The sequence below is a fragment of the Diachasmimorpha longicaudata genome, chromosome 13 (genome assembly GCF_034640455.1).
Source record: "Diachasmimorpha longicaudata isolate KC_UGA_2023 chromosome 13, iyDiaLong2, whole genome shotgun sequence".
Lineage (NCBI taxonomy): Eukaryota > Metazoa > Arthropoda > Insecta > Hymenoptera > Braconidae > Diachasmimorpha > Diachasmimorpha longicaudata.
This window is the reverse complement of record NC_087237.1, coordinates 3,361,292-3,374,740: the sequence shown is the minus strand read 5'-3', so window position 1 is coordinate 3,374,740 and position 13,449 is coordinate 3,361,292. Positions and strand designations below refer to the sequence as shown.

The 13,449-nt window shown below is 36.9% G+C and overlaps 3 protein-coding genes across 23 annotated transcripts in view; 1 reads left to right on the top strand and 2 right to left on the bottom strand.

Moving 5' to 3' along the window:
- LOC135168413 (agrin-like) overlaps nt 1-4,203 on the top strand; it is a 256,515-nt gene extending 252,312 nt beyond the window's left edge. For all 18 annotated transcript variants that reach the window (XM_064132568.1, XM_064132558.1, XM_064132556.1 and 15 more), the window contains one exon: nt 91-4,203. In XM_064132568.1, coding sequence (XP_063988638.1) covers nt 91-523 — 433 coding nt within the window. In that variant the 3' untranslated portion in view covers nt 524-4,203. The remainder of the gene's footprint in view (nt 1-90) is intronic.
- A 158-nt stretch (nt 4,204-4,361) lies between these two features.
- On the bottom strand, nt 4,362-6,497 carry LOC135168427 (actin-binding Rho-activating protein-like). 4 transcript variants are annotated; one of them, XM_064132603.1, is made up of 4 exons: nt 6,435-6,497; nt 6,261-6,325; nt 4,726-5,106; nt 4,362-4,614 (listed from the first exon to the last, which is right to left on the bottom strand). In XM_064132603.1, exons 2-4 carry the CDS (start codon nt 6,276-6,278, stop codon nt 4,513-4,515), a joined length of 501 nt encoding a protein of 166 aa, XP_063988673.1. In that variant the 5' UTR covers nt 6,279-6,325; nt 6,435-6,497; the 3' UTR covers nt 4,362-4,512. The 4 variants fall into 4 exon arrangements, with proteins under 4 accessions (XP_063988673.1, XP_063988672.1, XP_063988671.1 ...); XM_064132602.1 differs by having other exon boundaries at nt 6,374-6,472; XM_064132601.1 differs by having other exon boundaries at nt 6,261-6,489.
- A 4,103-nt stretch (nt 6,498-10,600) lies between these two features.
- On the bottom strand, nt 10,601-13,401 carry LOC135168558 (uncharacterized). Its single transcript, XM_064132868.1, has 5 exons — nt 12,279-13,401; nt 12,029-12,155; nt 11,807-11,886; nt 11,342-11,560; nt 10,601-11,224 (listed from the first exon to the last, which is right to left on the bottom strand). The coding sequence occupies exons 2-5, from the start codon at nt 12,153-12,155 to the stop codon at nt 10,703-10,705; spliced, it is 948 nt and encodes a 315-aa protein (XP_063988938.1). The 5' UTR covers nt 12,279-13,401; the 3' UTR covers nt 10,601-10,702.
- Nucleotides 13,402-13,449: the final 48 nt, after the last annotated feature.

Genomic DNA, 13,449 nt, shown 5'->3' with positions numbered 1-13,449 from the left:
ATAACAACAAAGAGTTGGAGGAAAAACCTGTGTCATTTGGCGTGGAAATATCACTCGCAATTTCTAATCAATTTTAATTACTCCCCACAGACGCAAAGGTCAACAGTCCAACAAATTTGAGCTTCGGCTTCGCACAATTCACCCTAACGGTCTAATCGCTTGGATCGGCCGGGGAAAGCTCGAACACCTGATCCTCTCCCTCGAGGACGGCTACGTTCTCCTCACCTACAAGGGTAAACACGATCACGTGACCCTCAAATCTCGTGAACGGATAGATAACGGGGTATTTCACCACATAAAGGCAGCTCGCAAGAAGAGAATGACGATTATTCAAATTGATGAGCAACCACCGGTCAAAGTTGCCACGGAGGTGACGCTTCTGACGACGAATGGAAAACTCTTTGTGGGGGGAAAGCCGGGGCATCAGGGTGTCCGCGGATGCGTGACAGACTTCATCGTCGACAAACGAAGACTACCCCTGGCACGACGAAAGATTGACTTCTGTCACGACAACGATGTATGATAGTCAACAACCACTCAACTCATTTCTAGATAATGAGACGTCCAATAGTATTCTCACTCAAGTACAATTAACAATGATGATGAATACTCACTAGCAGGGAAGACAAATGAGAAACAAGATGCTTGATTAATTAATGAATAATTAATTAATTTTGGTGAAAAGAAAAGAAAAGAAAATTGAAATTATTGGGTTCGAATCTGGAACCTGTCATTACTAACTCTGCACCGTATCCATTAGACCACTGGGGGAATCTCCGCCGAAAATTAATTAGTTGATGATTAATTAAACGTAAAAATCGATTGTTGCAACGAACAATCATGTGGTTAAATTAATTGTGAAGTGTTTATGTGGGGGAATTAATGAACTAAGTGCTACATTTTCATCGAAGGACAATAATATATTTTTAAGACATGCATAAAGAAACGAAGAGTAATTAATGATAAATTAATTATTGATAGATTATCTTGAAGGATGGGATTACATTTGAATTAATGATCTGCTTGATTCTTCGCACGTGACCGTCAGGCACTTTAAGGTATATCAAGACTGATTATTGCGGAGATACTTTGATTGTACGGAGATGATTATCATGAAGTAATTATATGAGTAATTTGGTGTTATGTTTGAGTGTAAGGTAGAGAGATTTAATATTATGATAATTGATAGATAGAAAATATGTATTTTAATGGACTGTTGAGTTATGCCAGTAGATGATGAACATTGTTTGAGGTAGCTGAAGCTTTTTATAAATGCGCAGGACATATAGAGATGTCAGTCACGAAATAGTTTTACAGATAAATTTAGGGGATTGGCTGGCGTATGCTATTTTCATTGTGAAATCAACGCCACGGAATTAAATTTTTCTCTATAGATTATTCTATCGAGATTTTTTCCGCGGAAAAATGTCTAGAAAATATCTCATTAGAAGGAGGTGAATGGAAAGATGAAATTTTTTCTCCTCTGGCCATTGAAAACCAATAAAATTTTCTTTAAATAAATGATAGAATTTTCTCGCAAATCCTCAGGATTTGCCTGTGAATTTATTTCGTGCGTGAAATGCGATGAATTCAGCAGTGAAATCGTATAAAAACAAAGATCACTGATTTTTCCTATTTATGTTCTTTTTCTCATCGCTTCACTTCTGAATTCCATCGAACAATTATCGATATGTAACATTCCATTTATTGGACACCTCGAGATTATGAATATCAAGATAAATAAATTAATGAAATCGATTAACTAGGAGTTAAGAATACGCACGGCGATAAGAAAATTGAGTATAAAACTTATTAACCGTTAATGAAAAATTGTATAACGAATTCAGTCAGGTGTCTGATAATTTAATAATTGAGGGGAACAATCGGAATTATATTCTTCGCCTCTTCCCTTCTGATAAATATTTTATTTTCAAAATTATCATCGACGATTGTTCACTCGATTAATGAATGAGAGAATGAATGCAAGATTAAGGAAAGAATAATCATATCTCACAGAGTATGTACATAATCGTAATTTCTTCTACCACTCGTGAATTTCCTCACAACTGCGTGAATTTAAATTGTGCTAATGTTGTTAACGACCTAAACGTAACTCACAATTGGGCCTTTTAATGTCATCCAATTTTTGTATAATTCTCCGATGAGTCTAGCTCTTCCTTTTTTCTATATTTTGCTATATATCTTCTTGTTTTATGTATTTGTAGGGATTCGGGGATGTTCCATGTGAACAAAATTTTCCAGACTAAATTTTCCACCACAATTTCACGTCCCAGAAAATGATAAAAGGGAAAATTTTGTTCAGAGGATGAGCGTCTCACTACCATTTTCTAGAGGCATCAGCGACGAATCACAAGATGAAGAGAATGAGATAATTCCAAAACATCTAATGGCATTACCTTATGAATGTAACACGTCACAAATGTTTGAAGAACTGTCTAAAAAGAGATTTAAACCTGAAGTTCATTTTCTTCATTGTTTTCGTCAATGAAATGCTCGAACGATTCGGTAGGAAGTCATTGACAATTGTATACGTTGTTGAAATAATGCGACCGGGTGAGGACGTTACAAGAGTGCGAGGTGAAACGATTCCAAGTGAAAATCAGAAATTGTGTTTTTTATGAATGAAAAATTCAAATTAGATGACGCTTCGAGGCAGCACAAATAATCGAAAATTAAACTTCATGCGAATTCCCTGGTTAGAAATTATTTTTGGACTTTATTTTACTTTAGTTGCATTTTCGATAACCGAAGCAATCGTTTGAAGGAGGAGTTCAAATTCCAATCGAAGTGAATCCAACATATCTACTATGAGACAAATATGAAACAGAAGCTACAAAATTGTAAAATGGTTTTTTTTATCGGCACTTTTACGCCTGGATTTTTTACAACATCGAACATATCTAATTGAATTACCTACATATCGTACGGCCAGTAATATCAGTCTACGATGGACAAATCAATAAATGCCACTAATTCGGCTGAAAATGCACAAGTAATGTTAGTGACAAATGGAGGAATTTTTATCGGTTGATTTTAGTTTTTAATGTGGAAATCGTCCTCGAGGCGGAGAGATTAACCAATGAAAATGTCAGGACTTTTTAAATGTTCGAGATAATGAATTGAGGGATTATTCACTCCAGCATTACTTTCAATTATTGTTATTAACAATTAGTGCTTCCATGTAAGCCTCGGTTCCGAGCTGTTTTATAATTATTTATTAGAACAATATCCGTTGACATTAAATTTTACAAAATAATAATAAAAAATGTACTAAATGGTGGATCGAGTAATTACAGACATTAATGCCATTAATTACTTTTCATTGATAGAAATCTTTTACCCCCTTGATGTTCTCGATTTTTTTTAATTAACTATTATATGTATATTTTTTAAATTTGGGACAAAAAAAATTTGGTGAATAAATAAAAAGATTGACTAAAGATTTATATTTTACTGCACTATATTTTCTGATTTTTTGAATTTTTGAAACGATTTCGGCTGATGCCGTTAATTAAGGTTTAATGATGAAAGTCAAATCGTCCCATTCACTGACAGGAGTGAGTTACCCCTCAAAAAAAACCTCGAACCTGAAGACTGAAAACAAAAATTAATTTCGTCAATCCCACTTATTTCATAGAAACAAATACCAGGAATGTCTCTTAAATTTGATTGACAGATTTAATTTTTGTCTCAGTGTATTTAATAAAATATATCTCCAATAAAATTCGTCGAATCTGTTTCGAGCTTCGTCCCAGCGGCCGGGACAGTCTGATCTAACGAAAAATAAATTGAAAAAAATCCTGGTGAACTGAAACTTCGAAGAACCCTTTACATCTTCGCGCGTCGATTCCAAGAAATTCCTTCGAATTTAAACTGCCAACTTAGTTAGTCCCGATTACGTGACTACATCCTTGAGAACTAATTAAAAGAGACAAATGGAGAGGAATGAGAGCCGAGTCTATGCCTCGTTTAAAAATCATGATTACACGGCGTTGGAACTTTTATAAAGTTCGTTTGTGTAATTGTTACCTCTGCGCGAAGGTTTTACACCTCATTAGTTTTTTACTTTGATACCGTCATACTGTGACTGTAACGTTTGAAAGAATTTAAATTCTACTGGAGCTATACATTATGTAATAATGCGCATTGTAATGTGAACTGTATATAAATATATAAATTATGCAATTACCTGGGGCTTTAATGACTGAACATCTACGTGAAAAATCTGCTAAAAATTACCCTCTGAATTTATATCAGGGGAAAAGCCATTCACTTTTGAATTCCTAGACTCCTTCAACAAATGAAATTCCTAACAGGACCAAAAGTGAATGAAAAAACTGTTTAATATTTTATATAAAAATTTATGGGAGCAGGCTCTATATTACATATCACAATTATTGCATGACACTTCATAATATTTACAGCAGATCCATTCTCACCCTCGCACACACCTCATTTGCACATCTTTGTGGGTTTAGAGGTGATTTTTCGTCAATGAACGTCTTTCTTGGCGTCTTCGATCTTCTGTTTGAAATAGGCTCGGATTTCCGCGATGGGTTTCACAAGGAATACTGGAACGTCGTCATCCCGTCTCTGAGAACAAATAAAATCACCAAAACACAATGAGCGCCTCATTATACGCCAAAATTTCATTCATTCACTCCTCTAAAATCAATTTGATTGTAGAAAAAAATAAATAAATACCTGGAACAAGACCTCCCCCTCGAACTCCACCATCCCCTGCTTCCTCGCCCTCAAGAGTAGTCCCACACACTTATCACTAATGGCAACGTAAATATTGAACAAATCCCCAAACGTAATCCCCATTATTTCCGGATGGTCTTTGCAGGGAGTACCATTCTGATGAATTATTTCACAAAGCTCAAGCATTTCACGGAGGATATGTGCAGTTGCTTTGCGGCCACGTATATCTGACAATGAACCAGCCGCTGGTCTTCCATACTCTTCCTTTGAAAATTTCGGTCTGTCAAGATTTAATCCCCTTGTGAAGGGATTTCTACTTTGGCTGGCCATGTGGCTGTTCGCTTGCTGGTTGAACATCGCAACTTTATCACTTAATGACTCCTGAAATGCAGAAAACGGAAAACCAGATGAATTTTATCTTGATTGCAGTACTCGAGAAGACAAATTCCCTTATGAAAACACTTATCTGCATTTCACACGTTTTCTCGTAAATAAAAAATTGATTTTTGAGGGAAAAAAATTTCAAATCCGATATTTTCTGTTGATTCACATCAAATGAGTTCGGATACAGGGACAGGTGTAGAACCCGTCTTGAGGAAAGTAAACTGTCGCAATTTGTTCATGTGTCAAATGAGAGAACAGAGTATTTGTGGAGCTTCTAATCCCCGGTAGTGACCCGTTGACCTTCACAAAAAGCCTCGATGTTTCAGAGCCATTTTTCCCGCGTTATCACATAAATTAACGATTAATTGTTAGAAATACTCCGGAAAAAAATTTTATTAAAGCGAATTTGATTATATTGAACATCTTTTGTTAAACGAATTCCCCAATGAACCTTTTGCTATCAATAATTGTTATGTTTCTAAAATAATTCCTAGACTCATGCCTCACTTTCAGAAATCCCTCGTGCAGTGACACCCCCTTAACGACTTCACAACGATCTAATGTAATGTATTCAATAACTGAAACCCGACAATGATGATAAATCAAAGTACAAACTCCACTGACTCGCAAATAAAACACTCGAGGACCTCTTGATTTATCCCACAACACGACAGCTCGACTGACAGCCGTCTTGTGAATTGATTTACCCGGATAAATCGGGTGGATCTAAGACGATCGGTGGAACAAGGAAATGCGAGATATTTGGACCTCATCCAGAGATTCCTCATGGTGTGGCCCTGATCATATAAGACAACCGTGGCATTTTGTCAAGTTAATAGCGTCTGCGACGAGTGAGTACATTCTATTGACACGTGAACATCGCGCATAACGTGCTGTATCCATTGTTGAATCATTGGTTCATTCAAAAACTGAATACAATATATTCAAATACCGTCGTTACCCCAGTATTCATATGGACCCCAATATCGGGGGATGAATGCATGGCATTTATTTTTCATCATATAAATTATTTAATTGCTCTATCGCTTTCTTCCCCTCATCCACAAGTGAAGATCGATTCAAGTTTACGCGGCAAACGTATTTTCAAAATGAAATCACCAAAAATTAAGAGAAAAGAGATTAATACTCACAAACATCGCAGTGGACATTCTGTATTTAGTAGATTCACTCGTACAATTGTTCTTCAATTTTCAAACTATTCTCAGAATAAATAAAAAATTAAATTTTAATGAAAATAAAATACTGAATGATTGATCTGGAATTGATCCACAAAATCAGCGTTAAAATCTCAATTTCGGATTTACTATCGAGTGTACTGATGGCACCGAAGAGACGCGCGTCTCGTGAATAAAGCGTCTCACCACTGGTCGGTGGTCTTTATATAAATCCGGGCGTGTAGTACGCAGAAACCGTGGATTTCCCGTCTTTCACAGACCGGCAAAAATATTTTCCTCGGCTCAGTGTCTTTTCCATGCCAATTTCGTATATTGCCGACTCCTCTCCCCCGCAGGCTTATTTGGTTCATTGCCAGTTTCAAGTGCCGGGCGAGTGCCTCGGTGGATCCGGTTATAAACCGAATAATGCGAGTGTGGACAGAAGATGAGGAAGAATGAAGACGCGAGGTGACGGTCTCATCCGGGTCGTCAGGAATTTCATGATGGATGAAAATATTTTGCGGCGTGAAAATTTAATGAAGCTTGACATCAGTCGCAGGGGGAAAAGGCGCAGAAATTAGTGGCGAAGGAATTTAGAAGGTCGGTTGAAAAAAGAATTCCAAAGGGATTGGAATTTCGAGAAAAAATAAATCCACGAAATTCTGCGGTGATTGGTTCCGTAGAATATCTGTCTCCTAGAAAATCGCCGATGTACAAAAAATTATAAATGCAATTTAACATTTAATACACCTTTTAAACAAGTCGTCAAATCAGTCTCCTCTGAGTACCGCAAGTAATTAATCCCTAACTCTGCAATTTGATCTAGCCTCTTAATCACAAATCGCTCATTCCTCTAAAATTAAACCCCAATAAATTATTCGACAGTCCCATCATCTCGATTTAGGATGTCGATTATTTTTGGAAAATCATATTGGACCGGTCGCTCATAGGAGAACGCAAATAGTCTCCTTCCACAGCCCCTCAACTTCCGCTCTGTGAATATTATTGAGGAAGGCTTTAATCTATCGATAAAACCTTTCAACCAGAAAAATGGAGGGAAAAGTTTGAAGTCACCGGGCATTTTTCGACGCGCGTCCCGTCCAAGAACCAACAAATCTCTGTCCGACATATTTCCCCGATGTATAGAAGCAGTCATTACCCGTCATCTGTGATCTATGACTTAGATTACGTTGAACTATCTTTAATTCCACAATTTGCCGTTGGGGTGAATTGGCAAGTGTGCAAGAATTCGCGAATGATTTTTTAACGGCGCCATGAAGTTAGAAATTTTTTTTTGTCGACATTCCAGAGGGAGTCTGTATCGAGATCTACCCGTGTCCCAATCTATCATTGTCGAGGACTATTAAACAGTTTGCTAAATCATTTAAAGACTTTCACACTAGGAGAGAATCTCACTTGAAAATTTTTAGTGAAAAATGGACCCTCCTAAGATCGTCACTTCCTATTTGTTACGAAATTGAACGAATAGTTGTCACCTCTTCAAAGAAAATCTCTGAATAAATAAATAAGTAAATAGCTCAACCCTGACCACTCAATTTTTTATATATTCATTTGTTTATGCGAGTGAATCACAAATTAGGAAACCCAAGGTTGAATCATTTAATTTCCTCAATTCGCTGTATCCAGACATTTTATTTAAATATAGTTATCGAGCTTTATAGGAGTCGAAAGAATAGGTTTCTGTAAATAGATTGTGATGAAACTTATTCAAAATCAAATTTAATTTTTATTTGTATTGTTATTCACATAAAATAAACGGTTTGTTAGCGGCGCCATGGGATTAGAATGTTTTTTCGCCGACATTCCAAGGGGAGTCTGTGTGGGGGATTACTTGAGTGGTAGTTTATCTTGGTCGAGGAATGTTCAACAATTTGCTGAATCATTAGGGGAGTCTGATGGAACATTTCATCTCCAATTGTCAGTTAAAATCGTCCCAAGTATTCACTGGCAATTATCATACGTTAAACAGAATTATAATCAATCGCAGAGAAATAAATGCCTAATTGACATAACGTAATTGATTCGATATCTCGTGCGGAAAAGTATATTTTACGCACTCACAGGACAGTCCATTTCAACCCTTGGGAGCTCTGCAACTTTCCCCAAGAGTAAAATAATTTTTTAACTGAGTATTATTCTACGGTGAGGAAAATTTAACTTTCCACACTAGTGATCAAAAAGTTGAACCATTTATCCCTCGGATTTCCTAAAAAGGCCCGACATAAACGCCTGGTTTACGCTACTATGTTTAGCCGGAAGTACAAAATTAGCTCGGCTGTGCGTCGTCTCAGGCTGAATGAACGCTACGTCATTGGTGTATACCGGTACACTGTAGTAATCCAAATTCTTCAGGGAATACTCACGCGTCGAGTGGTAGAACAAATCAACGAAGACGGTCATCCACGTTTGCGCGGCATTTCCTCACGCTCATTGACAAACAATAACACATGCGTCAATTCACCAATATCAGTCTCAATTTAGAACGCATCAAGACTTGCCATCTGCCAGAGAACTTGATCGACTCATCTGCCAGAGAACTTGATCGAATGACAGATAAATCAATCCCTGAAATAACCAAAAAAGCTCGGAGATGAGTCCCCCGAGGCCATTAATATTTTTATCGTTTCTCGGATACTTTTTAACCCATCACACAAGTGGAAAAACCCATTACCAACCAGACAATGAAGCGGAAATAATAGCGAGAATAATTTCGCTGGTGTGAAGAAAGCTTCGTAATAAAGTGCGCACCATCCACTGTAAATTTGGCACGAATTATTAAATCGCGAGGTAATTAGGCGTATCTGTGTGAAAATCCGATATTTCACAATTTCTGAAACTGAATATTACCCTCAATTCATATTTTGAGGAGTCCAGTCGAGGTGCTGTCCGGCTGTTTAATTTCATTGCGATCTTTGTGATGTTGAAAGCACGAATGTCATACTTTTTTCTCTGCTTTTGTGTTCCTCGGCAAAAAAACCTTGTGCAAAAGCGTTGACCTAACATTTTGGGTATTTCAAATTGTTGAAAGGAAATAAAGAATTGGAGGACATCTGCGAAGGCCGGGACATGTTGATTCACATGACTTTCGAGCGATGATGGACCAGAAATTTTTCCACTGTCATAAATCATTGGAACATTAGTATAAAAAACAAAGAGAATAAACATCAAATTCGTTCCCAGTCGAGTTTTTTCGAATTTTCTTTCTTCTCGTATTTTTTAAATTTTCGTTCGAAGCTTGCAGAACGGTGAACGCCCCAATTAGTATTAAATCTGTCTCATTATGATACTTTTATGACGGGAAAACCACCGCCCATGATATCCGGAAATCTATCGAAATATTCAATCTTCAAAGAAATATTCACTGCAACGAAAAATGATTTTTTCGCGTTAAATATGATTTGAAATTCAAAGTTATGATTTCTGTCTTCTGTTCTATTGTGCTAAAGAGTCAAGAGATGATAATTATGACATTTTCAATATGTACGAGTGTCTGGCACGTGTCCTACACCCACCAAAGTCATTATGTAATCGCAAATAACTATTTAGTACTGGGTGAAACGTGAAATAAAAAGTCATCGAGTGGCACGTGTTACCAAATGACGCAGTGACCAATCGCGCTTTATTTCTTACTTCATTTCAATAATTATGGTAATAATATAGTGATAGGAGTGGTTGAAATTTCTTCACTTCCGACAACAAACAGTGGCAGGTATCCAGGGTAAGACTGGTCATCATTTACAGAGGACAATCTACTTGCTGGTAAGGTATTCGTGGTGACTAATATTGGGGTGACTCGGATGCCAAAAGCTCGCGAAAAAGCCCAGGATAAATCGCTCAACTCATTCTGAAGAATGTCATTAATGGCAGAAAATTATTTCCTCACATTTTCATTTGTTGGAATTGGAAAATTTATTTTGAATGCATTAAAATATTTAGGTGGATCTTTCAGAAGAAATTCCTAAAGCAGTGACGGACATCAGAATTCAATTTACTGGTGATTATTTCAGGGAGAGATTAACGATTTCTTAAGAATTGTTCAATCATTAAAATTCGATATTATTGACCTTCGATTCGAAATCGTCAATGCGATGCGTTAAAGTGCAACATAGAATATTTTTACTGCTATTGTTGCAGTTCAGCAGTCGATAGGGTAGAAAACCCAACAGAGACGAAAACTAACATATTGTAAAATTTATATTATTTAAATAGTCCACCGCAGATTAATAGTTAATAACGAAAAATCAGTTATCCACTTTACCACGAAATTATTATGATCAAGTACAGTTTTCAGGTGTATTAAAAAAACTGGAAGCTTCATCAATGATATATTTATTCAATAAATTCTGTGAACGTTCCACAGCAACAATAATCAATCAATTATATCTCCTAAATGGTTGCTACCACATTGGGACATATTGCCGAGCATAGGGAATTCTAAAGTTCCATCCTGAATGACGTTGAAAGTTTTGTCGTTGATACATTTCATACTGATGTGCAGGGTAAAATGAAATCTTCTCCATCAAGTGCACGGGATACATTTGATGCGTTTGAAGACGATGTATTCTAGTCGATTGAATAGGATACAATCCCTGCTCTTGTACCTCGTACCTTACAAGCCTCCTCACAGGCACCACCTGTACCCATTGAGCTTGTGCCTCTTCAAGCTCATCTATCACCATTGACTCATCTATCTCCTCATATATCGCCTCTGGCAGATTTACCTTTGGTTCAACTGGGGCCTTGACACTCGTGACTTCAGCCCGTTTTTGCCCGAGACACTGCATATATCGCAAGGGGAACACCCATCCGCAACCGTCATTCAATTTCGCGCATATGGCATGTTCAGCTTGGCAGCTGGAGACTGCTGCATCACTCGCCAAGGTACATATTCCACTACCATTTTCAGGCTCTTCCGCGATCTAGATAAGCAGAGACGAACGGACAATATTGACACAATCAATGTAATTCACAACAGTGAAATGGAAATGCATTTGTTGTTCAACTTTTTCTTTAATTAGTTGACCTGATGAACTCACCCTACAATCGCAGTCTCCCTTCTTGAACTGATCGAACATTCGGAACTCCTTATCTTCCATCTCCTTCGAGGATACTGCCAGGGTGCAACTGTTGATGAATAACTTTCCTTGGTGTGACTTACCACCAAGAAGCCATGTTTCGTTTACCATCATGGGCACTGTACAAGCTGGTAGACTCATCAAGACTGCGGTTCCTTTTGTGAGCACACCAGCAGGATCCTATTGCGTTAGTGCATAAAAAAATTCCTAGAGTTATTTGGTTGAGATTTTATGATTTTATCACACTAATTTTTTCTACGTGTGCAGTCGCTTTGGTTCATGAGAGGATCATAGGACGATCCGGAAGCGAGAAAAATAGAAAAATAATCGCCTTTAAAAGAATAACTAGATAACTGTTCAAAAAATTAAATAAATAAATTTTTAGTTGACGTGAGGGTATATTATAAATTTAGAAAGTGCATTTACCTTCGAAACTGCGCGAACTGTAACTGGATAATTGACGTATTTACCCTCGTTTATGATGTCTTGGATGGTCATAATAGCAACTGCAATAGATCGAAAAAATATGATTCATAATTAAATCGTTTTATAATAATTATAATTAAATCGATTTTTCTACTCGATTTATTATTTATTGTTCACAATGTTGACCACAGCATACGTATACAACATTAATTCGATAATTACCCCATTCAGCTTTACAATATTGGGTATGTATGTGCTCAGTTTTGCAAGAGCAGCTCTCAGCATTGTGGATTCCACAGGCCAATACCAGCAATACCAGCAGAGAACTCCAACACGAAATTTGGGACATCTGAAACCGATGAAAATGTGAAAATTATGACAATTGTTTTAGAAATAAAGATAGCAGAAGAAATAAATAAAGTAAGAGTTCGAACATAATTCATAATTATAAAATAAATATTCAGTGACTTACAGTGACAGTTGAGGAGGAATACCCCGACGAGAATATGGGCAACAGTTCTTGTCTCCGTTAGAGATTGATTCGATTGATGTTACTGAGACTCTAAGACCGTTGCACCCAGTGTCATCGTGATGTCCGGCCTATTATAGTCCGTATTTTCACTACTTACTATGAGGTAATGATTACTGATTACGCGTAATCTCAAAGTTTTCTCCAAGTGATATTGAAATTGATTTTTAAGTAGTATAAAAGTGATGTTTAAGTATGTTTTAATGATTTTAGAATAATTTCCTGGAAAAACTTATCTTGTGCCTTCCGAAAAACATTGAATTCATGTAAATATTCATTTAAGACAGATAAAATGAATTTTCAAATCAACTAAAAATTTGAATCAAAAAGTTTTTTTTATGTATATTAAATAAGTAATTTTTTATTATACCTAGATATTTATCTGCTATGGGTGAATGGTCTGTTTATTTAACAGTCTGGTGAAATTTTATAAAATAAAAAATCTGATGGAAAGTAATTCGGAAAATCATCATATTTCATGCATTTGAAATTCTTTAACTTTAAAAAATGACTTCGGTTGTCCTCCTGACCTATCCCTAATAGAGCAGAGGCAGTTAGACCCCTGGAATGCGTGAAAAGCATGAAAAATTGAAGCATCTGAAGAATTTCCACCTCTAGGACGTTTCGTAGTACACGAGGTGCGTCAAACTATTGCTGTGGGAGTCACCAAGGTGATTATCAGATGTTTACGGATCATTCGTCAAGGTTTATTGTGTAGAAAGCCGGCGAAAATTGTTTCCGTCTATTTGGGGAGAATTCTAAATTCTGATGTTTGGGTCTATTTTGAGGGAGGGGGCTGGCGGACTGTTTACAAAAGCTAGTTATTCCTAGTGGACGTGATTCAGGCAGTGCATCAGAAAATTCCTAGAGGCTGACGGTACGACCGATGACGTTGGTATCATATTGCGGGGTTATTAACTGACTTAAATTATTTTAAAAGGCAATATTGACTTTAATTATTTCACGTGACAATTGATTTCGACTAATTTGAGACGCGTCTCCATTATACGATCGGCAAGTTTCGTCACATCATCTCCCCAGAATAAATTAACAGATAATGCAGTGGGAACAGAGGCCAGTCACCTCTAGTCGTTAGTCGTGTTGTTTACGACAT